The sequence below is a fragment of the Cygnus atratus genome, chromosome 21, assembly GCF_013377495.2.
Source record: "Cygnus atratus isolate AKBS03 ecotype Queensland, Australia chromosome 21, CAtr_DNAZoo_HiC_assembly, whole genome shotgun sequence".
NCBI lineage: Eukaryota > Metazoa > Chordata > Aves > Anseriformes > Anatidae > Cygnus > Cygnus atratus.
In genome coordinates this window covers 7,484,508-7,511,971 of record NC_066382.1, presented here as the reverse complement: position 1 = coordinate 7,511,971, position 27,464 = coordinate 7,484,508, and the positions used below count along the sequence as shown (strand labels likewise).

Genomic DNA, 27,464 nt, shown 5'->3' with positions numbered 1-27,464 from the left:
CGCTGCACGCCCCGTGCACGCCCCCGCACCCTCCCCAGCCGCGCGCGCGCGCGCCCCCGGCCGCACGTGACCCGGGGGGGCGGGGCTTTGGGCGACACCGCCCCGTTGCCGCGGCAACCGCGTCGGGGCCGCTCCGCGCCGGCCGCCGCCTCCCCGCAGCCCCCCCGCGTTGCCCCCGGTGGCCCCCCCCCGGGGCCACCCCGCGCCCCCCCCCCCCCGCCTCGGCCCCGCCGCTCCCGGCGCTGCCCCCCTCGGGGCCGTTCGGGGGCTGCTCCCCCGCTCCCTCAGGGTCCCCCCCCCGGCCCCGCTGCACCCAGGGGTGCTGCCCCCGGCTGTGAGGGCCCCCCCACCCCCGGCGCCCCCCCGGTGGCCCGAGGGGCCATGGCGGCGGAGGCGGTGAAGGTGGTGGTGCGCTGCCGGCCCCTGAACGCCCGCGAGCGGGCCCTGGGCTGCGCGGCCGTGGTGAGCGTGGACAGCGTGCGGGGCCGCTGCGCCCTGCGGAACCCCGCGGCCGCCGGGCAGCCCCCCAAGACGTTCGCCTTCGACGGGGCGTACCGGCAGGAGCACGGCACCGAGCAGATCTACAACGAGGTCGCCTACCCGCTCGTCGAGGTGAGGGGCGCCCCGCGGCAGCCGGGGCCCGGCGCCCCTTCCCACGCGAGTGGGCTCCCCCCATCCCGCGCGGTTTTTGCCCCGCTGTCCTCCTGTTCCTCTGGGTGCGGAGGTGGCTGAGCGTCACCTCGGGGTCTGCGCACAGACGGCTTGCTGCCTGGAGCTGGGCCTCGCCCCGGCGAGGTGGCGGGTGAAGCTTTCGCTGTGACTGTTGGGGAGCTTGAGCGTAGACGTTACGCGGTCCAAACCCGCGTGGATTCACCCAGTGCATGGGAACGGGCCTAGCAGCGCAGGAAGTTTTACCTGGGCAGGTGGCCCCTCAGTGGAACCAATGCATGAGACACAAAGAGCAGTGTCTGCTGCTTCAAGAGGCTTAGCAGCAAGCCAGGGGTCCAAAGGAAGGGCTGAGGACAGCAAAGAGCGTCCCAACAGCAGGCTGTGAAATTGGGAAGAAAAACCTTTTTCAGCAGCCAGCAGAGAACAGAATTACACTCAATTGTTCCAGATTATCTCAGGCAGGTATTCGTATGAAAGACAACCTCCCTGAGCAGGCCCAAGAGATGGTAGCTGACCAAGAATTGCAGCACTCTTCTCCATTTCCAGCAGGTACAAGCACAATGCTTTTAGGGACGTTTTTACTGTCTAGCAAGAACCCTTAGAGAAGACAGGGAATCTCAGCCTGTTTTAGAATAGCAAAGTGAAAGCTGAGAGGGACTGTGTCTGTTGCCTGTTAACACATAAGCACGGCAACCAGCTAGGGTAATGAAAGAAACAGTCAAGAAAGAAGGAAAAAAAAAAGACGAACCCCAAACCAAAAAAAGCCACAGTGTTGTTAGAAGAAGCACCAGGGATAAAATAGCCAGTGGTAGTTTTAAGATGGAAGTTCCAAGTATCTTCTGTTCTTACCATGGTTCTCTGAAATAGGAACAAATGAAAGCGATGCCTACGTTCAGCCAGCCTTCCAGGAGAAAAGGATACTAAGCTAGATACCATCCTTTGGATACCCTACAGTCAGCTAGCATCCTCGTTGTCTCTCTGAATTTTTTAAGATTTTCTGCCCTATGGCAAAACTGTTCTGGTCGTCTAAGCATTGTCAGCCATGCTTCCGTTTTTCAACACTTGCGTTTCTTCAAGGCTTCTATTTTGAGAGAAAACTGACGACTTATATGGTAATAGAATGCATTTTATTATCATTTTCTGATGGCTTATTAAGATTTTTCTCGTGCTCTATTTTTGTATCCTTTCATCTTTCCATTTCAGTGATGTGTCTAACCAAGTTCTTGTTCAAGAACCTGAGGGACTTCAACGGCGATTTCAAAAAGCATCTCAGATAGCTGCATTTCATTCACCTCCAGGTTGCCCAGCCATGGCTTTGTGTACTTCCAGCTCTTCCTTTACAATACCTTTTACAAGGCAGGAGAGAATCTGAATGACTAATTTCCAGTTATGCCAAGGATAACAGCCATTTATTGTCTTTTCTCCATTTCCAGGGTGTCACCGAAGGTTACAATGGCACCATATTCGCCTATGGCCAGACTGGCAGTGGGAAGTCATTTACTATGCAGGGAGTTGTGGATCCTTCTACAGAGAAAGGCATAATACCTAGAGCATTTGAACACATTTTTGAGAGCATCCAGGTAGGTGTGTAATGGTGCGGAAGAGATCCTGTTGTAACGTTCAGTGTTACCTAAAAAGATGATTTTTGCGTATTCTGTAGTGTCATACTCTCTGAGCCACAGGCATTAAAGTATTTATCCTGGCAACCCTTCTGGGAAGTAGAGGAGTAATATCCACGCTGTTCTGCTCTTCTTTTCTCTCAAAATCACAGTTGTCACAGAGCTATGACTAGTGCTCTAATCTTCATCCCAGTAAAGTGCTTTAACCAAAACACTGTTTTTAAACCTAAATGCATTGGTAGAATAGCAGGCAGAGAGCTGGACAGGAATGAACCAGGTCATGTGGGACTTTAGATTCTCAGTGAAGTGGTGCCATTTATCATCTTCTTCACTTCTGGAAGCATCTTTTCCTCCCCCGTCTCAGTTGCACTACCGGTAAAATTGTGTTGTGTGGCTATCAGGGCAGTGGAAGGTTTGGTTCCTGTGAATTTTCAGTCTCAGATGCTGTAAAATACCGTGATATTTTTATGCAGGGTGGCAGAAAAGGCTGTGGTGCTAATTTAACTCCAAGTACAGCATTTAAATTATCTCAGTGTAGACTCTAACAGAAGGTTACCATAATATAGTCCTGCATATCATTAGATGCCTGATTGTTTTCACTGGACAGCAGGTATATAATCCACACAAATGCAAGGGTCTGCAAAACAGGTGTCTGCTTCTGAGAAATCACCTAAGATGTCCTCTCTAATTGGTATGGCCAGAAAGCTTTTGGGTGTACTGACCATGCACAAGCCTCTGCTTTAGGATGAGAGGCAGATGAGCTGCACCCGCATCTCTGCTGACTTTATGGACTCGCACCTGAGAAGTTTAAGGTCTGGAAGCCTCTATAGCAAGTGTGTTGAGTAGTCACACCTGGGAATGAAATGCCATGGGAGATTTGATGAGGTGCTGAAGGGAGGTAGGCACCCAGCTGGCGCTGAGGATCTATGTGGGCTGCCTGGTTGCCTTAATGTTGAGAACCTTCTCCTGAAATCGTTCCTGTTTTGTGCAGTGTGCTGAAAATACCAAGTTCTTGGTGAGAGCTTCCTACCTGGAGATTTACAATGAAGACGTACGAGACCTTCTAGGAGCTGATACCAAGCAGAAGTTGGAGGTGAGGTGAAGTCAATGTCTTAATTAGGATGCTATAATTTGCTCAGATAAGTGTTATCACATATGCCTCACAGGAATGCAAGAAAATGTTCTGTCAGAAGCTGAATGCCAGAATATAAACACATAGTGATGAATATGGAAGCCAAGAGGAGATTTTAAGGGACTTTATTGAAAGTTCTGTGGCAGAAGGAACAGAATCTGGTCAGAGATGTGCCTTGCGTGTCCTGCTTGATAGTGGCCAGTATCTTAGCAGAAGCTGTGTGAAAATTGTTACCGGACAAGGATGGAATAAACTGCTCATGGGGCAATTTCTTCCTAATCCTCTTCATCTCACGGCTATCTCTAAAGCAGGAGGATTCTGCGCCTTATAAATGTTTAATCTGATCCAGCGTAGCCGTGGATGATCTCGTTATCTGTTTAAAACAAAAAAAGGCTGATCCTTTTTGAGAGGGCAGAGCAGATATTGCTCCCCATTGGAATGCACGGGCAAGGAGGGCAGCTCCCAAGAAGGGAAATGCGCTGAAATTCCAATCAAGGGGCTGATTTTTATAAAATTTGCCTCTTGGTGGCTTTGCAGATCTCTGCACGTATTCCCGGTGGGACCTGCAAATCCCATGTCCTAATTTACTCTCCCCTGCAGGCCTGCCCGTGTGAGGAAAGCCGAGGCACTAGCACCATCTGCCGCACAGAAGCGCTGCGGTGCCGAGGGACCCAAAGTGCCTCCCTGCGCCTTGCAGGGCGGATTTTCCACGGGCTCCTGGCCTTAAGGGAGGCAAATCCCCTGGCGGGCAGCGCCCTGCTTCGCTTTCCAAGCGCGCCTCGCGTGCGAGCGCTGGGGAAGAGGAGGGAGAAGGGGGCTCTGGCTGTTTCAGAAGGCGCAGATCCCCATCCTTTGTTCCGCATCAGCAGTGACACCGTTTCCATGACGACTGCAGTTGGCACCGGGAGGGCAGGACTTGGGCAGAGCAGTTTCCAGGGAAACCCCATCACAGCCGCTGGCTGCTGCTGCCTCCGCTGAGTGAAATAATTAATCGAGCCGTGTCCTGCGGGACAGAAGGCCCGTGCTGACCTACCGCTTTCTGCTGTGTCCTGGGGCCTGGCCCCCGATTCTCCTCCGAAATCCTGTTTCTGTTTGTTCCTTTGCCTTTTAGTGGCAGTGGCTTTGTTGAGTCTGAAGCACCGAGGCTCGCAGTCGCCTGCTGTGGAATGAAACCCTGAGAAGAGCAGGTCTTACGGAGCTTTGCTAGAAAAATGCCCCGGTCAGGCTGCCATGGAGTTAAACAACGGCCATGTCCCTGCCTGGGTGTTCCCCCAGGTCTCTGCAGCACTCCCAGCCACAGCCCTGCCAGCCGTGGGGTTCTCCTGTAGCACAGTCAAAAGTCATGCTGTACAACTGGTCTGGCTGTGGCTCTGTAACTGGGTTAGTTCTGGGCAGTCGTGGCTTTACGGTGGGCATGGAACAAGGCTAAAATCCTGTTGAGTTCAGGTTTCAGCCAGTTCTGCTCCATTATGCACAGATTTTCTTACAGCGAACGCTCTCTTTTGCATCACTTCTTGTAATACGTGCATCACCTGAAGGTCTTCTTTGGAGGTCACGCTGCCAACTGTGGTATCTATCACATCCGTGACACCGAGTCATGACAACTATCTCGATATCCCAGCTGACGCGACAAAGATAGAATTGTAGTTATGAGCTCAGCGGATGTGAGGCGTAACATAGCTGTTGAAAATGAATTCAGCTTGTTTAAAATTCCCAATGTGGAGGGAGTTTCAGAGGGGGCTAGTGTGGGAGTGCAGGAATCTCTTGATTGTTTTGTGTTTTTTATGTAGGTTTGATGGATTGTTCAAGGCTTTGAACACTTCAATCATTTATTAACATGCCGTATGTTTTCTTCTGCACGATTAGTAATTTCTGAAAAGGTGCTATTTGGCATTTAACGTTGTCTCTATGCAGGTGCCTGAATAGGATTTTAAAGCATCTAAAAAATGAACTAATCTGGAGAATTATTATAGTCCGCCCTTGTGTGATGGGTGTGATTTTGGGGAATTTTGTCAGTGAGAACAAGACGCCCTCTCAGAGCGGAGGGGTTCAGTAAAGCACTGGTAACAATATCTGTGACTATTGAATCTGTGCTTTGATTTTAAAAAGCTCCCTGTGACTGAAGATACATTAGAGATTTTGCCATAATAGGTGAAAAACATTTCAGTTCTTTTTAAAATATGCAGCTTAATAATAGGGGAGGTAGAAGGCAGCTCATTGCAGAGAAGCTGGGTTTCTTGTGGCCTGGGAGATGACTGAATCAAGCAGCAACCTCTTAACGTTAATCCCTTTTGGCTGTAGAACCGTAAAGGTGGTTCCCTCTTTTTGTGTGGTTTTATTCCTGCTTCAGAAATACGAGGTTTCTTGGTGGCAGCCAAGTGCAGCTGCCAGCTGAAATTGCAGCTGGTGATGGGGCGTGCCAAGGATGGCCACCTACTGCGTGCGCCTGGCTCCCACTGAAGGTGTCAGGAGGTGTGGACGCTCAGCAGGCCGATGGCAGCCCTCAAAATCAGTCTCGTGTTTTTCAGTAACTAACGATAACGTCTTTGCCACCCTGAGGTTTTCACGTAAGCGCTTTTTCTTTCTCCACACGTGAAACGCATGTAGCCCGCGAGTTTGCAGGCGGCTCCCAGCGTGCCTTCCCGTGGTGCTGGTGTCGTGTTGTGACCTGCGTTGCCTTCTCCCTGTTTGCAGCTGAAGGAGCACCCGGAGAAGGGGGTGTACGTGAAGGGGCTTTCTCTGCACACTGTGCACAGCGTGGTCCAGTGTGAGCGGATCATGGAGACGGGCTGGAGGAATCGAGCAGTGGGTTACACCCTGATGAACAAGGACTCATCCCGCTCCCACTCCATCTTCACCATCCATATGGAAATCTGCACCGTAGGTAGGTGCTAGAAGTCCTGCGTCACGCCTGGGGCTAGCAGAGCGTGCAGTCTGGGCATTCTGACAAGGCATCCCCCAGCAAAATTCAGATCCTAAATGATTTTAGGTCCCATAGAAATCAGAATTGTGCCCTGACATTGACAAGCTTCACAGAGTGAAACAGCTGCATATTCAAAATCTTGTCTCCTCCATTCCGCTTGGGAGAGGGATATCTTATGCTCAGACTGGAAACATATTTCATCTCCTTCTGTTTCTTTATCTTCTAAGACCTTTATTTTCAGCGAAGGGTGCTAAAACTCAGCCCATACAATGGCTTGGAGCTCATGCTTTGTGAAGCCTGGAGAAACTTGTATCATTGTCTCTTTTGTCTGACCTTCTTTACAGTGCAAGTCAGATCACTTCACCCAGTGATTCCTTCATTTAGCTTAATCGTGGAGCACATCTTTTAAGCAAACAGCTAATCTGGGTTTAAGGATGGAATAAAAGAGTCCCTTAATAATGTTTTGGTGACTAATTTTCCTTTCCCAAGTAGCTCATTTCCACTGGCATTTCTTTAGCTGATAAAGCTGCCTCACTGGGTCTGGACAAGGACCTTGAAAGGTTTTCTCTTGGGACTAAGAAAGGAATTAAGCTCCTATGTTCCGTCTGGTCCTTGACCCCAGCTGAGGTCGTGAACAGCTTGACTGCATTTTCTTCAGCCGTTTCAGTCATGGGGAAAGTTATACAATGCCTTGCTAAGTTGTAGTTCCAGATGTTGATGACAGTACCTCATTTTCATCTACCCAAACGGGTGTGGGGGGGATTTTGGGGATTTCTCAGTTAGCACAGCCAGTGGATGCTAATCCTTGCATTATTTGGGTCCATCAAATCCCGACTTGAATCCTAACAAGGAAAATGAAGTATTTACACTCCTCTTTTGTGTTGGGTGCAGGGCTCTTTATCTACTCTGCAACAATTTCTCTGATTTAAAGCTTTAGAAGCTTGCTACGCACAACAGAACAGCAGTGCAGAGGTTTCACCTGCTGGGGGACGGTTTCGCTGTCTGGCTGTGGTCTCACCTCCTCCTTGGCAGAGCTCTGTGTAATCCCTAGGCCTAAATTGTGTCCTAAGACCCTCGCCCTCTGCGCCTTGCCATCAGACATCAAACTGGAAATTCTGCAGCTCACTTTCATTTGTAGTTAAAAGTGAATACAGGCGAGACAGTGCTCCCTTGTCTGCATTTAAATCAAATCAGTTTTTACCTTTTCGCCAGTTCCTCAGTTTCTGCCTTAAGATTTGTTACTGATCATCTGGTGGTGGTGAAGCACAAAGTTTTGGCAGTTGAATGGAAGGCAGCTGGCATATTTGAGGAGAGAGTTGACAGTTCTCACACCCTCCCATAGCTGGATGGTTCTACTAGTGTAATCCCTAGCTGAAATAGTTAACTGCATTGGTATATTGTCATCTCAAAGAAGTGCGTGGGCAAGTTCAAACTTATTTTCCAGTCACACATGTAGTATGTTGTAGTTTTCAGGCAGTTCATATTTTAAAGGATCTCCTCACAGTTATGTAAACTTTTTAAAAGTGAAAGTTCAGAAACAGGATTAAGGCAAACACCAGGCTCTGGCTGTGAAAGCATGAAATATGCAAGTTACCATCTGATTTTACAGTGGTGTTGCAGATGTTTTATTTCTTTACATTGTGCTTAGGGATTGATTTGTTAACAGGAAGGCATTTTAGTTCTTCTGCCACAGACGTGGCTGACGGGTTTGTGCGAGAATTAGACAGGGGAGGCTTTCGGGTTGCTGCAGGCATTTCAGCAATAGTCTGGAGACCTCGTTACACCATGGATACTAAACCACTAAGCTCCCTGATTGAAACAAACAGCCTTCTTGGGTAAAAGGACTGGCAGGAACCAAAACAACTTTTTAATTACCTGACAGTGTTTATATAAACTGGGAGAGGGAAGGAAAGAGTTAGAAAACCTGTTTTTTGTGACTGTCCACTTACCCTGGCCCTCAGAAAGGATGGTGAGAGGGTGCTCTGTTTAAGCTCCATCTGTTGTTTTGTGTTTTTTTTGTTTTGTTTTGTTTTTCAATTTTCCCGTGTCTTGACATGCCACAAAGATCTGGAGTGAAACAATGCTCTGCTGCAAATAGTAGGTTGCGCAGTCAACAGCCTATTGCTCTAACTAGTGAAATATCCTGGGGCAATCATTTTTTTTTTTTTTCATGCTTACTGTAAATTTTTAACTTTCCCCCATGCATCAGATTATCCATTATTCACATTTAGGAGTTCTCCACATTCATGAAGTTTAACTCAAACTAAATTCAAGGTTAGGTTTTGTAGAAGTCTGTCCAGAAAAGGTCAGACTCTGTTAAAACCTTGGGTTCTGGTGTGAATTTGTGCTTGGACCATTAAAGAAGCTCTTCCCTTGAACTTGGGTTGCAATTATGAGGAATGACTGAGGCATGGACATTCAAGAGTGTGGTCCTGTGCGTTGGACAGTAATCTGTGATTTGGAAAAGTGTTTCTTTGCTCATGAAAACTCTCCGTGAACCTGGGAAAATTAAGTAGCCAGCGAAATTGAAGGGTTCCTAGAGCAACTGGACCCACTCTCTCTTAGTCACAGATTTGTGTCATCGTGTTAATCGTGCCTCAAAATACAGGTCAGGGAAGCAGACATCACATGCATGAGGTGTGCTCCTAGGTAGCTGGGGAGCTAGCTGTGAACTTCAGCTCACATCTCCTATTATCCTTACATGGTACGATGGGAATGGCACCAGCTCACTCTGTCGGACTCCTCGCTCACTGAGGTCCGAGGTCCGGCTCCTCATCCAGGTGGTTAGGGCCAAGCTCAGGCCTGATGTTTGAGAGTTCTGTTTCTTGCCTGTGTTCCTTCATTTTACTTTCTCACTGAGAATGTCATTTGTTGAGGAGGAACAGATGCTGCTGAGCATGCTTGTGTGCTGAGTCACTGCGCTGCTCTATGGGCGAGGGGGAGAGCTGCTGGGCTTCCTGAGCGATTGGGCTGTCTCAGGACAGAAAGCCAGGTGGCCGTCCCCGGTGGTATTTGGGCCCCTGGGAGGACGTGCTTGTTCTTCTGAAGCATAGCAAGAAACTTCTTGAATATATCCATTGATTAAGGAAGGTTGGATTCCAGCCTTGAAATGCTCTTGTTTGGGAATTCACGGAGAAACTGTTTCCCACCATAGTGGTTACTCCAGCCTTTCCACGGTGATCTGCAGCGCTAACCTTTCTGCCTTCCCCCTCTCCACATCACGTAGGTGTTCAGAGAGCCTGCTCTTTTGCCTGTGCCCTACATCCAGCCTTGCTCCAGCTGCTGCCCATTGACCCCTGTTCTCATTTCATGCTTCCTCCCTTCTTTTTTTCCAATTCTCAGGCATTGTTTAACTGCACGATGCAATCTGGGGAGAAAAGAAGTTGTGTAAAGTCACGGTCTGATCTTGTTACTTGCTGAGGGCTTTGCGTGAAATTCTAAACACTCAGCTTCTGTGGAAATATGTGGAGAGTGTGTGTGTGTGCGTGCATGTGTTCAGAGCTCACTGGGATAGTAAGAACTGTTAGGAATTTTTACCATGCAGGGTCTTGTTCAGGAAAGCACTAAAACATGTAGTTAAGCAGGTATTTACTTAAAGGAATTAGGGCCCAAATGCAGACAAAGAACAGGGCTCTAAATGAAATGTAATGCCAGAGTTCTTGTTCTTGACTGTCAGGATTCTGCTTCTTGAGAAGAGCCTAACCCAGAATTATTTTCTTGCAGATGAGGGAGGGCAAGACCACCTTAGGGCTGCAAAACTCAATTTAGTGGATCTGGCAGGAAGTGAGAGACAGTCAAAAACTGGAGCCACAGGGGAGCGGCTCAAAGAGGCCACCAAAATCAACCTGTCCCTCTCTGCTCTGGGCAATGTCATCTCAGCCCTGGTCGACGGCAGGTGCAAACACATCCCCTACCGCGACTCGAAGCTGACCAGGCTGCTGCAAGACTCCCTTGGAGGGAATACCAAGACCCTGATGGTAGCATGCTTATCTCCAGCTGATAACAACTATGATGAAAGTCTCAGTACCCTGCGCTATGCTAATCGAGCAAAAAACATCAAGAACAAGCCCTGTATCAATGAGGACCCCAAAGATGCTCTGCTGAGGGAGTATCAGGAGGAGATTAAGAAGCTGAAGGCCATTCTAGCTGAACAGATGAACGTGAATAACTTGTCAGGTAAGAGAGCCCTAGTGGCTCCAAAGGTTTATCTTTGACAAAAAAAAAACGTGCTTTTTCCACATACAGTGCTCACTAGATTTTGCCTCAACTTTCCCCTCACCTGTTGCAGGAAGAGGTTTCCATTCTAGGAATGTACTTTTTCTTTACTGGTGCCAAACTGACCTTATTCCACTGGTAAAGAGCATCTGAATTCACTAGTATTTTCTCTAGCTTTCAAGAACGACAAATTTTGTTAAAAAATGCTGATGTGATTCCAATCCTCGATTCTTCTTGATGATTCTGGCTAGATTTTGGTCAGTCACAGAGTGATTTCAGCTGGCAGAACAAAGATGGTAAAGAAATACTAGTGTAAAATTCTTTATTATGTATAAAATGTTTTCAAAAGTAGCATTCATCCCCTGTTCTCCTAAACCATGAATTTTTTGATGCTACAAGGAAAGTTTTGCTTTGTTAGCAGCATTGCTTACCGAATGCCTTGTCCTCTCTTTGAGGATTCAGCCCAGCCTCAGCAGACCCACTCTTTGCTCTGAAGTAGGAATAGCAAACATGGGAATAAATGGATAAGAGCAGTGTTTAGGGACCTGATCACCTTCTGAGAATTGTACCCTAAAAAGGATAATTTTTATCAGAAGAATAAGGCAGTAAGATTTCTTCTTCCCTTTTCTACCACTTTTCAAAAACAGCTGTGAAGAAAGGAGGCAATTTCCTTGCACTTCTTATCGCCTTCCCAGCTGATTTTATCTTCCAAATCTGTTAGCATAGCCCTGGAAACAGGTCTTCTGTTACTCTGTGAGCGAGATTAAATTTATAGTTGCTTTTATATACCCAAAGCTTAAACCTCTCCCCCTCTGCTCAGCGCTGACTCCTTCTCTCCCCACATCTTTGGAGTCCCAGGCCAGTAGGCGTTTTATCAGCACAGATGCTGGCACATGAGTGCAGTTTAAAGGAGCACACGGATTGAGATATTCTTTGCTCGTAGCCAGGTTCTTTGTTCTGTTTCCAAGCATTTTGAAGACAATCCCACCCAATAATTGTGTGTGATGTTTATTTCTGCTTTGCTTCACAGGCCTTCTACCTGCCGAGACTGCTCACTTGGAAGTGAAGCCAGCTCCCCCCCTCAAACCCCAGCCAGATGTTGAAGCAGAGAAGCAGCTGATCAGAGAAGTAAGTCAGAAGGGGCTATGGCCTAGTGTCTTTGAAGCTTGTGGGTTTTTATAATACTTTTATAATATAATGTAGGGGTGTGTGGTTCAGCCTTTCCAGTATACTTTTCATCATATTTTTTGGTCTTGGGCCTTTTCCTATGGCCAGAACATACGTTGTTGGAGGCCTTATTTACAATAGCATTTCTTTCAGTATTGTTCACTCCAGTTCATCTCCAGAGAGGTGGGGGTTCCCAAGATGTTTCGAAGTACACATAACAAGAAGGGGAAACTATGTGCAAAACTTAGATTTGTTCTGTAAGAGGAGGGAGAAAAGTGGTACGCAAAGACATTGGGAACAGTAGAAGGATGAAGATAAACAGGGGAGACAGAGCCAGGAGGAAGAATGAGGAGTTAAATAAACTTTCTTCTTGCTTGTTACAAAACTCTTTCCAGGGTATCACATCTGCCTAAGAGAGCAGTTTCTAGGGCTAATTAGTCACCTTTCATCAGTACTGTGTTGACGTAAGTTACAGAAAAATGTAAAGAATAAAAAAGTTTTATTGGGGTGAACGTAAGATGTGACCTCGTGTACAGTCAGGAGCAGTACTGTTGCATCAGGCTCTGCTGTGCCTTTCAGGAGTACGAGGAAAGGCTGGCCCAGCTAAAGGCCAGCTACGAGGCAGAGCAGGAGTCCCGTGCCCGCCTCGAAGAGGACATCAGTAACCTGAGGAACTGCTATGATCTCAAGCTGTCTGCTCTCGAGAAGAACCGCAGGAAGGAAGCAGGTGTGGATGAGGAAGGTGGAGGGTGCACAGCACAGGCTGAAAATTCCCTGATGCTGTTAATACACAGGGCTTTGGGCAAGAGCTGAAACAGACGGTTTCTTGCAAAGTCTGCCACTCTGAAGTGGCAGTGACTGCTACTGCAGCAAGTGCTGCCTGGTAGCAGCAGCAGCCTCTGCTCTACCCCTCCCTTACCAACAGCAGGAGCAGTAACTCTGCCTCCAGGGCCATTCATAAGACTCTCTGTCCCAGTTTGTCCTCTTCCCTCCTCCCCGACCTCTTTTCCATGTCAGGACCAGCCTGGCCCTACCCTGTAAGCCTTGAGGCAACAGAATGCAATTTTGCCCACGTAGCTGTGAGCTTTCTCTGCCTTAGAGCAGTGTTCTGTTAGAACAGAGGTTTGCGCTGCAGAGATGACTGGTCTCAGCAGGCAGCACTCTGTTTTGATCCAATTGGCTTCCCACAACTCACATGCCCGAGATGAGGGTGGCTGCAGCAGTATCTTCCATCGCATACAAATTTGACGCAGCTCTTGGTCTCCTGGTGGATTATCAACACCATCACTTTGCTGGAGGGCAGGTATTCCTGTCACACACCTATAAGTTGTTGCCAGATATCCTCTTCATTATTGCTTTTCATTTATAATTTTGCAGTGCCTCAGAGCATGTTTTGTAACGTGCTTACGCAGCACCTATTACCCAATATTAATTCTTGAACCTATATTAATTTTTGATGCTATCACTTTCTAAGGTGAGAGGTTAATTTTTTCCCCTCTGATTACAAGTGTGCACCCTCCAGGCCTCTGAAATAGATTTTCATGTGAACATGAGGATCCAGGCTCTCCCAGCCCTGTAAATCTGTATTCCTCGCCTGACCCTCTGGGTCTCTGGCTTTTTCTGACCAACGGCATAAAAAGGTAAGTAACAGACTTTTCCTCCCAGACAGACAGCTTTTGACTTTTGGGGAAGATTTTGTGTGATGTTTTCACAGGTTTATACTCTATGCAGAGCTCATCACTAACATTGTGGGTATTTGCTCTTTTATTCTTCAGTTGCCATGAGGACTGAAACTGCTCCTGATGAGACACCTTTGCCTGAAGACTCTGTTGCTGCAGCGGTTGAAGAACCAACATCAGTCAAGGTACCCTTCAGACCACTTCTCCCTCCGGGGCTGAATACACCCAAGTGGGTAGTGTCATGCTTCGTCTCTCCCAGTATTCATGTTGCATCTTTTCAGAGCTGCAGCCTTTCATTTCCTCTTGTCCTCAGGACCCAGCAGCGCCTCAGACTGTCCAAGGCGCTGGTGGTGTGAGCAGGGGGAGCACTGGAACAGAGGTGGCTGTCACCATGGAGGGGATTTCGGTGCCTGTAGACCAGCAGCAGGTGCTTGCCAGGTCAGTGACTGTGCTGCTGCTGCTAACTGCCTCCTGTGCATCGCACATTAACTCACACAGGCAAGAAGCAATCCTGTTCTTGCGTAGTAGTACGACTGTTGAGCTTTAGCAGTGTGTTCCACACAGCACAAATCTAGGCAGATGTATAGTCTTTATTCCAAAATTATCTTTTATCCTATTTGGATGGGTAAATAGCTGTTAGCTACAGTACTCTGATGCCAAATGCCAGAATTTTGAGAAAAATCTAGAGAAGTCTGTGTCAGTGGAAGAAAGTAAGTGTGCTTTCTGGATAACAAATCCTGCCAAGATCTTTAGACAGGGAAGTCTTTCCTTCTCTGGATTTTCGCAGGTGTAGTTTATAAAGTTGAGCCTGGCTGTTACTGACAGAGCTTAAATACCCAAAGTTCTTGGGCTGCCCAAAGAACTTAAAGGTAGCCTCCCTTTCCAAGAGGAAAAATGTTCTGGAAGAGCATTTAGAGCCCTGTAATATTAGTATATGTCTGGTAGCAGGTCTTCCTGCTGTTCGCTGTGCATCTGGATGGATGGGATTACATCCTCTGTGACTCTTTTGTCACCGAGATCACTTTTGCCTCATGCATCTGACAATGTTTGCAAGACTCGAGCCAGAATTGGCATCAAAATTACCCAAGAACCGAATTTTAGGGGCAGCATTAGACTCAGGGCCTGGACCTGATGGCTGAGATGTGAGGAGTGCAGGGTCAAGTCTTGCGCTTGGCCAATCTCAGGTGCATCCTGTCTTGAAGGTTTTCCTCCAGGTGAGAGCTGCCTTGAGAGAGGATTCTTTTAGTCAGACTACAACCCAGCATACTGAGACAAAATGAGGGTTTAGGGCTGTTTCAGAAATCCTGCTGATTTCTGTTTTGCTCTGTTGCATAAAATGTAATGTGCATGATAATGTTTGATTCTGAAAAATTCTGTTTTTTAACTAAGTGTTTTAGCTTCACTGTGAGCTCCTGTGACACATGCTTGCTCTGCTGGGCCTCTCCCAGCTGAAAAAGGAGCTATTAAGAAATCTAAAATAACATTGTTTGTAATTTGTGGGCAATTCTGTCTCTTTCTAATGGAGATAGCTCCAAAGAAACCAATTGTTTTGACTATATATCAAATCCTTTTGCAGTTTTCCTTTTTGTGATAAACAAGATAAAAATACTCTCCCAATTACATCGTTAAAATCAAAAGTTCTCTGCAGGTTAGGCAGGAGGGTTTGATTCCACAGGTATGGGACTTTCAAAGGCGCCTTTTAAAAGCTTTACGCATCAGGATGGCTGTGAGCTCTCTTATACCCAGCAGAGCAGGATTCAGTCCTGCATTAAGCAAATGAAACTGAAGGCTACTTGGCAAGTGCAGGGGAGTAGAGTAGCAGGTCATCTCTGGCAGAGAATGAGCCCTTTTGGATGGGTTTGAAGATAATTAAGAGGCTATTATCAGCGGAGCTTTTATCAGTAGTGGGATTTTCTCTGATCTGAGCCAGTGCTGGTGAACCTGAGCTATTTGCTCTGCTGCAGATCCCAGTGCAGTCAGAGAGACCAGTTCTGGAGCACAGTATGCCCTGTCTGAACAGGCGTGAGCCACATCAGAGAAAATGGTGCCTAGTGTTGTTCGCAGCATCACTGCAAGTGGTTTGAGGGGCAAGCTGCCTGGGATCTGAATTCCTCACCACAGCCAGGCATTAGGAGGACTCTTGGTTTCACACTTTGTCAAATACGTATCTGCCTTCTGGGAGTTTTACTGCCGGTGTAGGATCAGTGGGACTAAATCACTGTTGCCCTTAAAAGGTGGAACAAAGCACGGTAAAGAGTGGTGGCATGCTCCCAGACTGGTGTTAAAGAGAACAGCACTGTTTAGATGATGCTGTGCAGTGTTTCACTGTACCTCAGACTACTTACAAATCCCCTTGCGCTCCTGGCATGTGGTACGAGGGCCTGCTTGGACAGTGCTGTAAGAACACAGGGGAGCCCTGGCTCTCTCGGGCTTTCTTTGTACCCGTGCTAGAGCGTATGGGGTCATGCAGTGTGGATGTGGGCCCGTATTTGAAGCCAATCATTTTGTGACTGCACCCAGCCAGCGATGCTGAGGTAACCCATGTCACTAACTCTGGCTGATATTGTCCCAAGAAAAATTGAGTCATGGCTTGTAGCCATGCCACTCCACTTTTCGCCATTTAAAATACGTTTGCATCATTTTGGCGCCTTCTGTGCGTGCTTTGAGAGACTTTCAAAACAAGAAATAATAACTGAATGATAAATTCCATAAAACTTTTTTTTCTTTGAGTGTAGATATAGATTTTCAGTCACACATGATGACAAAGGTGATCAGAATAACCTGTGTTTCTGTCACTAGAAACTCCATATGAGTATATATGACAGAAACTGTTATTAAAAGTGGAATTTGCCATGATCACTCAGGGCAGCAAATCTCCGCAGAAGTCACTATTTCTGTATTGCATGGTCTAAAGTGTCATTCAGGTAAGGAAGAGCATCCTTTGCAGGTATACAAATGTTTCTTTGTACTGCTCAGCTAAGAGAAGCATTTGCCTTTTCCAGGCTGCAGATGCTAGAGCAACAGGTGGTAGGGGGGGAACAGGCTAAAAACAAGGACCTCAAGGAAAAGCATAAACGTCGGAAAAAGTATGCAGATGAGCGGAGAATGCAGCTAGTGACTGCACTGCAGAAATCTGACGAGGACAGCAGCGACTGGGTTCTGCTTAATGTCTACGACTCCATCCAGGAGGAGGTTCGAGTCAAGAGCAAACTTCTGGAGAAGATGCAGAAAAAGGTGAGCCTCCAAAAGCAGCTCCCTGTTATCCCTGCTTAAGATTTAGGGAACATCCAGTGGAGTTAATCTCAGGATGGCTTTTCTTACCTTTTAGTTCAACACATCCACATCCATCTTTCCTCCTTTGCTTACCTTTTTTTTTTTTTTTATGCTAATGAGATGTTTTAGGGCAGTATGTTTACAGAATGAGTCCGGCTGTGTAATATTTCATCTGTGTCTGCGTTAGTACTTACAATGCTTGCATGCATTTTTATGAAACGTTGGATGGAACTGCCCTCACTGAGCTGTTCCACGACTCCAGCCTTCTCAAATCCCTACCCGAGGGCTTTAAAAGCCGGTCTCTTTATTGTGTAACACACTGCCCAGAGGAACGTGTCTGTTCATGGGAGAGGATGCAACTCCCTCTGCTGACCTACGCAGCCTATTGCACAGCTTGCTACGTCCTCGGCAGCACCAGTTCTCATCACCCAAGAAATTACACTGTGAGAAGTTCTCTAGGAAAAACAAACAAACAAACATGCAAATATTATAACATTTATATATATGAAAGCAATGCTCTTAAATTTTAGGCATGCTTGAAAGTAAGCTTTGCTCTGATGGTATAAAGCAGACTTGGAGGAGCTTCAAAAAATGTGTGTGTATGCAGCCAGAAATCTGCACGTGAAGGATTTGATTTAATTAGGTTATCAAAGAAATATGCCACCCTTTTCAGCTAAGCTAGAAAACCCCACAACTTTATTAGCACAGGACACAGAATATACCTGTGAGTTTAACTTTAAGCCTATTTGAAGACTCAGTAATTTATAGGATGATGTGACATGTCTTCCATTAAAACAGATGTGGAATGACCTTTCCAGATAAATCTCATCCTAATTCTTAATTATAAATTAGAAAGCTTTCCAAACACTGATGAAGCTTTTGTTTTTAAGAGTGGGAGATAACAGTAAGTGCTTATTAACTGTTTTATCTTTTGAATTTTGTTAAATTGCTGGCTTCAGTTGAGATCCAGATCACAGAATCCTTGTAGCATTTTTGTTTTTCCACCATTGCTTTTCTGTAAGCACTTCCTCATTCTTGCGTAAAGGGACAGTGAAAGTAGAAGTTGTTGATCCACTTTCGCCAAGCTGTTAATTTTCATGTAGTGTTATCACCTCCTTCGTATTTGCCTTCTGAGTAAACCATCCGACTGATTTCCATCTCTGTGCCTAACAAATGTTTATGCTCGCAGTAACCCGCGGTCCTCTCTCTGTTATAACCCCAACTCGCCATTTTGCTTTTATGACACAGCTCCAGGCTGCCGAGACCGAGATCAAAGATTTGCAGTCAGAGTTTGAGCTGGAGAAGATTGATTACCTCAGCACCATCCGCCGGCTGGAGCGAGACTCGATGCTCTTCCAGCAGCTGCTGGATCGGGTGCAGTCCCTCGTCCGGCGTGACTGCAACTACAGCAATCTAGAGAAGATTAAGCGCGAGTCTGTCTGGGATGAGGAGGCTGGCTGCTGGAAAATTCCAGAGCCTGTCATTCAAAAAACCCACCTGCCCGCAGGTAAGAGGAGCATCTGGATCCCACGGCCACCATGTGACTTCTTCCGAGCTCACCAGCACGTCAATAAATGGTGTTTGGACTGCACTCACATGTAAAATTTTCCACATATAGCTGAGGCCTTTGCCTTTCTAGCAAGTTCGAGTAATTTAGTGAGGACAAAGCTGCCTGTTTCTAGGTCTGCACAAATATTTGTGCTGAGTAGGTGATATGGGTTGGGAAGCAGGCACAGGACTCCCCACTAAGCTGCCTGTGTTCGATAGCGCAGTTCTCTGCGTGCCTTCTGTGGGGAGTGAAATCACAATTAGTGTTTAAACAAGTAAGATGCCCTTTTTAAAGCTGTTCCTCCTAGGATCTGAAAACACTCTCACATTAATGAATAAGCCCTACAAGGGTGATACTACAGGGCCTGTTTCAAACCTTTAGAAGCTAAGGTGAGGCGACTTTCCTGAAGCTTCACAGCAGCATTTAGTTGATTGAGAATTAGAATTCAGCGTCCTTGTGTAATTCCAGTGTATGAGTTGCCTCAGCCTTGGAGACGCGTTGCCATTCCTGCAAGACAAGAGCTGTTGAACCATGTGCAACTGCTTTAGCTGATCCATATCCTAAACCACTCACTGGAGATGAATCACTGTACGGCTCCTCCAGGCATCTGTTAGCCCAATTATCAGCGATTTGAGCAGTGGTGGGGGATCAGGGAGTGCGTAATTGTTTTAGAGATGACGGCCCTTTAATGCTGTGCTTTTCTCATAGCAGTTCCAGCACTGCCACAGTCTAAATCTGCCAGAAAGAGCCCTTCAGCTGAGAGTGGAGAACCAACGGTAAGCTGTATTTCTCCTCCTGAGGCCCTGAAAAGTCCTGCTCAGACATCACCACGAGACATGGCCGTGCTCTGGGTGCTGTGGGCAGAGTTAGGTGACTGCCCAGGCACGCGCTCACAGCTGGCGTCAGCCAGCAGGTTTAGCAAAGGACCCCTGAAGACGCGTGTCAGGAAAGAGCTGACCTTGTCCTCAGATAAGAAATTGCTCATTTTGGGCAATTCACCTCCTGGTCTGGTAGCAGAATTGCTTTTATTGCTTTAACTTTGCATCACTCACAGCTTTGCCCAAACCAGACTTGACCATATACCTGCTACGTGCATTTCACTGTGTCACTGTGCCCAGGAGCTTGCTTTTTTATCCTATTTACTGTAGTTTGTGGTATTTCTAAGCCTTAACCCGAGATACCTGGGTGCCTAAGGGCTGGTACAGAGCACAGCGCTGCTGACGGTGCTTTCTGATTGCAGCAAGAGGAAGACCGCTACAAGCTGATGCTGAACAGGAGTGAGAGCGAGAGCATTGCCAGCAATTACTTCCGATCCAAGCGAGCCAGCCAGATTCTTAACACTGATCCAATGAAGAACCGAGGTAAACACATCTTTGTGGTCTTTTGTCTGATATATTGTGGGCATTGATATTGTTTTTCCAGGAATAAACTTCATGGGGGTTCTAATTATTTTGGGAACACTATCCCAAGCCCATAGTGTTCTCCTACAGATTGCTATGGACGTAGTCCTAAGTCACAAGTGTGATGGACATGGTGAAAATTGGTGTAGGGATAATTAAATAGGAACATTCAAAAACTTGGTTGGTGATACATACGGATCCCTTGAACTTAACAGGAAATTTCTTGCAGGATGAGGTCTGTTTCTGTTTTTAATTAAAAATGTTAATTTCATTAATAATTAAAAAATAGCTGCAGAACCCCAGAGTGTTGCTGCACTGACTCACAAAATAGGTGTTGTCAGCCAGCACGAGATGTAAAGCATTTTACCCCTGGACAGTGGCTGCACAGGACAAAAAGTAGCGCGTGGAGAAGAGCAGGGCTGGGGGGAGGGATTTGTTGGCCCCGTGCTGGTCCCAGACGATCTCTGTGACAGAACCAAATCCACTCTCGGATATGTGTGATGGCAGCTTCTGAGGGCAGAGAGCACCTGCTTGGCTCCCTCTGCCCTTAGGAAATCTGCCTGGGGCACGTTGATGAGCGATGTGGAGAATGTTGCTGGGAATAAATAGGCTTATGGAATCACTAAGGTTGGAAAAGACCTCCAAGATCCTGTGGTCCAACCGTCCCCCAGCCACCACTATCACCCACCAGACCATGTCCCAAAGCACCAGGTCCCACCTTTCCTCAAACACCTTTCCTTAAACACCCTTCAATGGCGTTACTGCCCTTTTTTGCCCATGTTTCTCTCCTTTCCAGCTCAGCCCACCGCTCCCTCGGGGCTGAACACCGCTTTGACCAGCACCTCCGCCACGCTGCCACCGCCAGAGCTGCCCCAGCTGCGTCCATTCCGCCTGGAATCGCTCGACTTCACGCCGCCGGCCTCCAAAACCACGCGGAAAAGGGGCAAAGGCGGCTTGGGCAGCGACGCCTCCTGAGTGTGGGGCCAGGGCCCCAAGGGACTGCGGGTGTGCGGGGAGCCGTGCGGGCCCCAAGGCTGTAACTCCGTCCCAACACGGGCAGCGTTGCCTTGGGGCTGGCGAGTGTGTCTGTGCGGTGCGGGCAGCCCTGCGCCTGGCGCTCGGCTGCTCTCCTCGTCCCTCTTGGTCCCCTCCTGCTGGCCCTGGGCAGCGCGGCCGCCTTGGGCTTGGCCCGGGTGGGGGGGAAGCGGCGAGGCCGGGCCTCGAACCCCGGTCCCCAGCCCCAAACCCGGCCCCTCACCACCACCCTCCCCCCCACCGCGTCCCGCCTTCGGGCCGGGCCCGAAGCCCCACGCTGATTGGCCGGCGGCGCGGAGCTGTCTGCCGCTGATTGGAGTGCGGCGGCGTCGGGCTCGGAGCCGATTGGCCGCCTGCTCTCGGCCCGCCCCTTCCTGGGGAGCCTGGCGCCGGCGACAAGATGGCGGCGGCCGCGGCGCGGCTGTGGTGGCTGCTGGCGGCGGCGGCGGCGACGGCCGGGGCCGGGCCCCGCACCCTGGTGCTGCTGGAGAACGGCAGCCTGCGGGACACGCACTCGCTCTTCTTCCGCAGCCTGGCGGGTAGGGCCGGCGGCGGCACCGCGGCCGGACTGGGGGCGGCGGGGAGGGGCCGGGGCCGGGGCGGCGGCGCTGGGGGCCCGCTGCCGGCGGGGCCGGGGCTGAGCGCTGCGTGTGGCGGCCGCAGACAGGGGCTTCGAGCTCACTTTCCGCACCGCGGACGACGCCGGCCTGTCCCTGATCAAGTACGGGGAGTTCCTCTACGACAACCTCATCGTCTTCGCGCCGTCCATCGAAGGTGAGCGCGGGGGCGGCGCTCGGGGGGCGCCCGGAGCCGGCTGGGGGGGAGTCACGGAGCTGCGCTGTGTGCCCCTGCAGATTTCGGTGGGAACATCAACGTGGAGACCATCACCGCCTTCATCGACGGCGGCGGCAGCGTCCTCGTGGCCGCCAGCTCGGACATTGGTAAGTGCCAGCCCTCGGCAGGGGACGAGGGGGCCAGCAGCAAACCAGCGTGTTTCAGCCGCAGCTTATACCACATTCCTGCTTTGCGTGCGCCTTGCGACCATCAAGCAGTTCGTTCATCCTTCCCAGAGCTTCTGCAGAAAAATAAACAGGATGAGAAAAAAATGTGTTACCTGATAGGCTTGTAGGACAGCGTTCTTCAGCTCTGCATTTGGCAGATGCGCCGGAGAAAAACACGCTTGGAAAGGAAAAGACTTTCTGTGCTCTTTGTGGAAGGGGGATTTAACTAAATGGTACTTCATGCATGTAGTTTCTTGTTGCGAACAACAGGGTCTGTACTCTGAGGAAATGGATGATAGTTCTTGGGATAAAAAAAAAAATCTTTATTTCTATTCTAAATGGGAATTTAGTAGAAAGAGGTTGTGATGCTCAGGGTTTGGCCAGTAGAGTGCCAAACATGTCACTGAGCTGAATTTACGTGTTATTTTGAGTGTTGAGACTGGCACTGTGATCTCCAGAGCATGCTGCATAACAGAGAATCCGTTTTCTCCTTTTAGGTGATCCGCTGCGAGAGCTGGGCAGCGAATGCGGGATAGAATTTGATGAGGAAAGGACAGCTGTTATCGACCATCACAACTACGATATATCAGACCCAGGCCAGGTAAACGTATTTGCTTGTTCTGGGCTTTGTTAACGAGAACCTATGCGGAAAAGTTGAGAGATGAATCTTCTGTTCTTACTTCCTTTTTTTTCTTCCATCCATTCTCTCCTGTCCCAGCTCGTTCCCAAGAAAGGCATAAGTGGTGCTGTTTAACAGTGTCCGGTCATGCTGCAGCCAGAGCGCTGACGTAATAGCACAGAGCTGTGTGCATGGGGAGTTCTTGCCCTGAATTTATCCCTCTGAATTTCCTGGGTTTCATCTTTCTGCTCCCCGAGTAGTTTCAAAGCGTCACTGTATCTCAATTTGTAAAACCATAGTTAATGAGGGTATTGAACCATTTTGGAGTGGGAGAGCTGAATTTCACCCACTGGTGAAGTGTACCTCATTTTACTTTTGGTAGGTGAAGAATGAAAGCGTGAAGTGTGATGCTCCAAATATGGGGAGGGTGATTTTCAGTTTCAGATGCTATTGAGAGAGATGGTTACAGAAATTCACACATTTGTTTTCTTTCCCCAGTGCTGTTCAGTACTTTAAAAAGCCTCTTAAGACCTGAACATGCTTTGCTAATTTTTATTTACATTAAATTGTTCAAGCAGTACATGAATGTTGTCCTGTTCTAAAGATGAAAGCTATTAAGATGTAGGGGAAGTAAACCGCCGTAGCATTGCTATTTTTATCAAAAGGTGTTTCATATTTCCTTATATACCAGCATCTTAATCTGATCACGATTAAACAAAAATGCTTTTTTTTTTTGCTTTTTAATTCAGCTGTAATCCAAAAACTGTTCAGTTTTGATTGCCTGTAAAAACAAAGTTAACTTTCAAGCAAAAAAAGAAGCTGTTGCTTGCTGTTCTAAAACCTGAAAGTTACTGAAGGTGCATATAAATGCATTTGCCTGTGCAGTGCATTTACGCAGATCTCTCGTTTCCTCCAAGCACACGCTCATAGTCGCAGATGCTGAGAATCTACTGAAGGCTCCCACCATCGTGGGGAAAACGACGCTGAACCCCATCCTCTTCCGAGGAGTTGGGTAAGTGACCTGCCACGGGGTGTGGACAGGGAGGGTGTCGGGGTGAGATGGCTGTTGTTGGGGAAGCAGCACAAAAATCTTGGTGTTAGTGCGAGCAAAGGGCAGGGTTAGCCAGCTGTGAACTCCTAACATGAGAAATCTGTGTTGATTTTGAATAATGATGAAAAGAAAATCTCCCAAGTGGCTTAGATCTTGACTTGGCGATGTCTCTTAGTAGAAGTTAATGAAGCTTAACCGAATATCTTGAGAAAGTAACTCGTTTCTGTAAGGGTGCAAGTTCTGCAGCTGTCTCGCCACATCCGAGGGTGAGAAGGTTTGTGCAGCTTAGCTGGTGCCTGCACATTCCCGCGGGTGTTCGTGCAGCTCATTGTGCCTCTCCCTGCAAGGATGGTGGCTGATCCTGACAACCCGCTGGTGCTGGATATCCTGACCGGCTCTTCTACCTCTTACTCCTTTTTCCCAGATAAGCCCATTACTCAGGTATGTTCACTGATTCTTTTTTTTTTCTCTTCTGGGCTGTACTTCTTTGTTCAAATCCCTCACATTCCAACAACTTGGAAGAAAGCTCTTGTGGTGACTTTGAAAGTCACCTGCTTCCTGATACCTCCCTGGGAATTTTTCTTCCTCCGTGCTTTTTGTTGGTGACAAAATGTCCAGCATGAATGATACTTTGAAATAAATATCAGCCTAGATCAAAGCATATCCCCTTCAAGGGGCTTCATCCCAGGCAGAGAGGGTAGGAATAAAATGCTATGGATCCCATTCCTTGTTATTCTGAGCAGTTTCGTATCTTCTGTTTAGCTGTGAAGCATGCTCCCTGTGGTCAGACTGTTCCACCTCGAAGCAAACCTGTAGCAGTAGTGAAATCAGATAACTTAGAGATTGACTAGCTCTTCTTTACTTGTCCCTAAACTGGCTAAACGTCTTTTAAATGTGCTCCTTTCCAGTATCCACATGCGGTTGGGAAGAACACCCTTCTGATCGCGGGACTCCAAGCAAGGAACAACGCTCGCGTTGTTTTCAGCGGCTCTTTGGATTTCTTCAGTGATGCCTTCTTCAATTCTGCTGTGCAGAAAGCTACTCCTGGCTCCAAGAGGTGCGCTAGCTTCTGGGCATTCCTTCCCAAGGAATATTTGGGGAGATGGAGGCAACAGGCAACAAAGTTTCCTGCTGCGGGAAACAGCAAAAAGCTTTAATGCAAATTGGGTGTGATACATTGCTTTGGCCTTGAGGGATGAAGTGCGTTGGAAAATAATTCTCTTTTAACCCAGGATAGCTTTTTCTTGCTTTCAGATCTGTTCATGGCTTGTTTTTTGGCATGTAGTGTGTTTTTCAGAGTGGCTGCCTTACTTTCTTTGCATTCCTTCATCCCTAGGTACTCGCAGACTGGTAATTACGAGCTGGCTGTTGCCTTGTCCCGCTGGGTGTTCAAGGAAGAGGGCGTGCTGCGCGTCGGAGCCGTGTCTCACCACCGCGTGGGAGAACTTGCACCTCCTAATGCCTACACCGTCACTGATCTCGTGGTAAGGCTGCGCGCAGGGCGGCCTGCTTGGAACAGGCTCCTGTCGTGTGGGCAGGAAGAAACTAGGAGCTGAAAAGTGTAGTTGGATCCCTTTTCCTACTGCTGTAACATAGGTATTTACTTACTCTCTGACTAGTGAGAGCTGCTTTGATTACTGATCCCTAGTCTGTGTTTCAAGAGGGACAACTTACCTAACCAGCTTTGGAAAAAGAAATTTGGGGGAACTCCCTGGTCACTTCAGACCGTATCCCTTCTGGAGTCTTCTGCTGGGGTCGAGGTGTGTTTTCAGGCATTGCTCCTGACTCCTGTTCATGCACGGGTTTGTTCCAGGAGTACAGCATCGTAATTGAAAAGCTTTCCGATGGAAAGTGGGTCCCCTTCGACGGAGACGATATCCAGCTGGAGTTCGTCCGCATCGATCCGTTCGTGCGGACTTTCTTGAAGAGAAACGGTAGGTTCCCCTCACCTCTCCAGCCCACGTTGGGATGTTTTCTCCTCGGCATGGCAGCATTGTAGCAGGAAGACCTGTGAAGGCTTCCACAGCTTCTGTCTTCCAATTTCTCTTGTTAAATGTTGCGACTCTTTCTTAGGTGGCAAGTACAGTGTGCAGTTCAAGCTGCCGGATGTCTACGGAGTGTTCCAGTTTAAAGTGGATTATAACCGCCTGGGTTATACCCACCTCTACTCCTCTACCCAGGTCAGTACGGTGGGAATGAATCACGCAAGAGGAAAGGGATCTCCGTTAAGTTGTTATTGAGGTGCAAGGTACTTGAATGTACATGGAATTTGAGCACTTCTGACTTTGTTTTTTATTTGCATTTTGGGGTTTGGAAAGAAGCTGTGCAAGCAACTGATTGTGGTTACCCCTTCTTTGGACAAGCGTTGTGCAGTTGCTGCAAATGCCAGTGCAGAGAGCCTTACCATTGTGCAGGCTTGAACTGAGCAAGTATTTCCTCCCGCGTAGAGCATTTGGAGCTTTAAAAATATGTGGGACACATTAGAATGTTCTTGGTATTGGCTAAAAGCTGCGGTTCTAGAAACAAGTAGTTCAATTGCCATTTCAGTAACCTAACAGGTGCTGAGGAGCACAGGGAGTCAGAGGTGCGTGCAGAGGATTATCTTGATCCGTTACTGGGTCCTGCCAAACTCGAAAGGGATGCCACCTTTCCTCCTAGGTGTCCGTGCGTCCCCTCCAGCACACGCAGTACGAACGTTTCATACCCTCGGCGTACCCATACTACGCTGGAGCCTTCTCCATGATGGTGGGCCTCTTCATGTTCAGCATTGTCTTCTTGCACATGAAGGAGAAGGAGAAATCCGACTGAGCTCCCTATGGGAGGAAGAGCCTTTTCCCTGGCACCGTGCGGAGTTGGGCAGCACTCGGGGCCCTTGCAGTAACTGTGTGAGGACTGGTAGGTGCCAGACTGGTTTGGGGCTTTTTTTTTTTTATTATTACATATGGGTTGATTAACAAGAGAGAAAATGAAGTAAATATTTGCAGGGGATTTGTTGACAAAATGTTTGCAAACACGGAAATGTGACAACTATGGTCTTGTTGCTCCTTGATCGGTTCGCAGTGCTGCTGTTCTGTTTGTCCCACCCCGTGGCCAGAATGATTTTGATTTAAGATTAACTCCATTTTTGAAATAAAGTCTTGTTCCTCTCACCGTGTATTGAAGTGAGTGAATTACTGAGCAGGGCTCTCTGATGAGGAAAGCCCATGGTCAGCACGTGGGAGGAGGTCGGAGGGGAGCGCTGCCTGTGCCACTGGATCCTGCCGTGCTCCTGGTGCAGAAAGCAGCGAGTACAGCGGGGGTGACGTACGGCGCGGGCCCCATCGCCTTGCCTGCTGCTTTGTTCCTGTTCCTGGGGCTCGGTGTCATCCTTCCGTGTCTCAGTCCAGCCCCGCAGCGGTGTACCTGCAGGGCAGGCGGGGGTTTCACTGTTGCCTGAGGGCACTGGCCCATCCTGCTGCACCCCTCTCCAGCTGCTTTGCCTTCCTGGGAGCCTCGCAAGCAAATTAACGTTCATGTTCCTCACCACTTGGGGAAAAAAAAATAAGCCGGCATGGCAACAACAGCCCTGCAGCCTTTCCGGACAGCCCTGCAGCCTCGTGGGAGGCGCGGGTGGGTTGGAGCAGCGCAAAGGCCCTCCAGGGATGTGGCAGCAGGAAAGCCGATGCCTGTGGTGCTGGTGAGAGCTGTGTGGTGGTGGGATCCCCAGGATCTTAACGTCCCCCAGTTCCCAAAGGGCTCCCCGGGAGGTCTTGGGGCAGCCCCTGCGTACGCTGGGGAGGGGGGAACCAGCCCTCCTGTGTATTTACACACACTCCCCTGCACACCAGCCTGTGGTGTAGTTGCCTCCCCCCATCCACTGCTGCCTCCTGCCCTCGTTTCCCCCCAAAACGAAGTGGCAGAGACTGCTGGGGGTGTTTGGGCTCTGGGACGACTTCTGGGGGGGGTTTGGGCGCTGGGGCAGGGAGGGACGGACCCGGGGGGGGGCTGCTGCTGCTGGGGGTGCCGGCTGCTGCCTGGCCTGGCCTGGAGGAGAAGTGCGAGCGCTTCGAGGCACCGCGGGGGGCGCAGCAAAGAGCCGGGGACACGCAGAGGCACCCGTGGGGGGGTACCGGGTCCGGGCCCCCCGCCCCCA

At 48.7% G+C, this 27,464-nt stretch overlaps 2 protein-coding genes across 2 annotated transcripts; both read left to right on the top strand.

Annotated features, from left to right (window-relative positions):
* The first annotated feature begins 381 nt into the window (after positions 1 to 381).
* KIF17 (kinesin family member 17) lies at positions 382 to 20,601 on the top strand. The gene is made up of 16 exons (XM_050714984.1): positions 382 to 612; positions 2,103 to 2,249; positions 3,280 to 3,381; positions 6,115 to 6,304; positions 10,067 to 10,519; positions 11,589 to 11,686; positions 12,305 to 12,452; positions 13,234 to 13,268; positions 13,366 to 13,369; positions 13,501 to 13,589; positions 13,718 to 13,842; positions 16,407 to 16,638; positions 17,926 to 18,184; positions 18,938 to 19,002; positions 19,467 to 19,587; positions 20,423 to 20,601. The coding sequence occupies exons 1-16, from the start codon at positions 382 to 384 to the stop codon at positions 20,599 to 20,601; spliced, it is 2,478 nt and encodes an 825-aa protein (XP_050570941.1).
* A 373-nt stretch (positions 20,602 to 20,974) lies between these two features.
* DDOST (dolichyl-diphosphooligosaccharide--protein glycosyltransferase non-catalytic subunit) lies at positions 20,975 to 26,481 on the top strand (the record flags this gene model as incomplete). The annotated part of the gene is made up of 11 exons (XM_050714983.1): positions 20,975 to 21,200; positions 21,325 to 21,435; positions 21,516 to 21,602; positions 22,160 to 22,263; positions 23,199 to 23,293; positions 23,680 to 23,773; positions 24,241 to 24,389; positions 24,669 to 24,816; positions 25,146 to 25,266; positions 25,406 to 25,512; positions 25,991 to 26,481. Coding segments are annotated over 11 exons (1,392 nt in total), but the record flags the coding sequence as incomplete, so codon positions are not given.
* Between the last annotated feature and the right edge of the window lie 983 nt (positions 26,482 to 27,464).

Bases quoted from the DNA above. Each gene is read 5' to 3' on its own strand.
- KIF17 (XM_050714984.1), top strand. From the start codon at position 382: ATGGCGGCGGAGGCGGTGAAGGTGGTGGTGCGCTGCCGGCCCCTGAAC. The intron at 613-2,102 runs GTGAGGGGCGCC...CTCCATTTCCAG, and splicing joins TCGCCTACCCGCTCGTCGAG to GGTGTCACCGAAGGTTACAA. The intron at 11,687-12,304 runs GTAAGTCAGAAG...TGTGCCTTTCAG, and splicing joins AGAAGCAGCTGATCAGAGAA to GAGTACGAGGAAAGGCTGGC.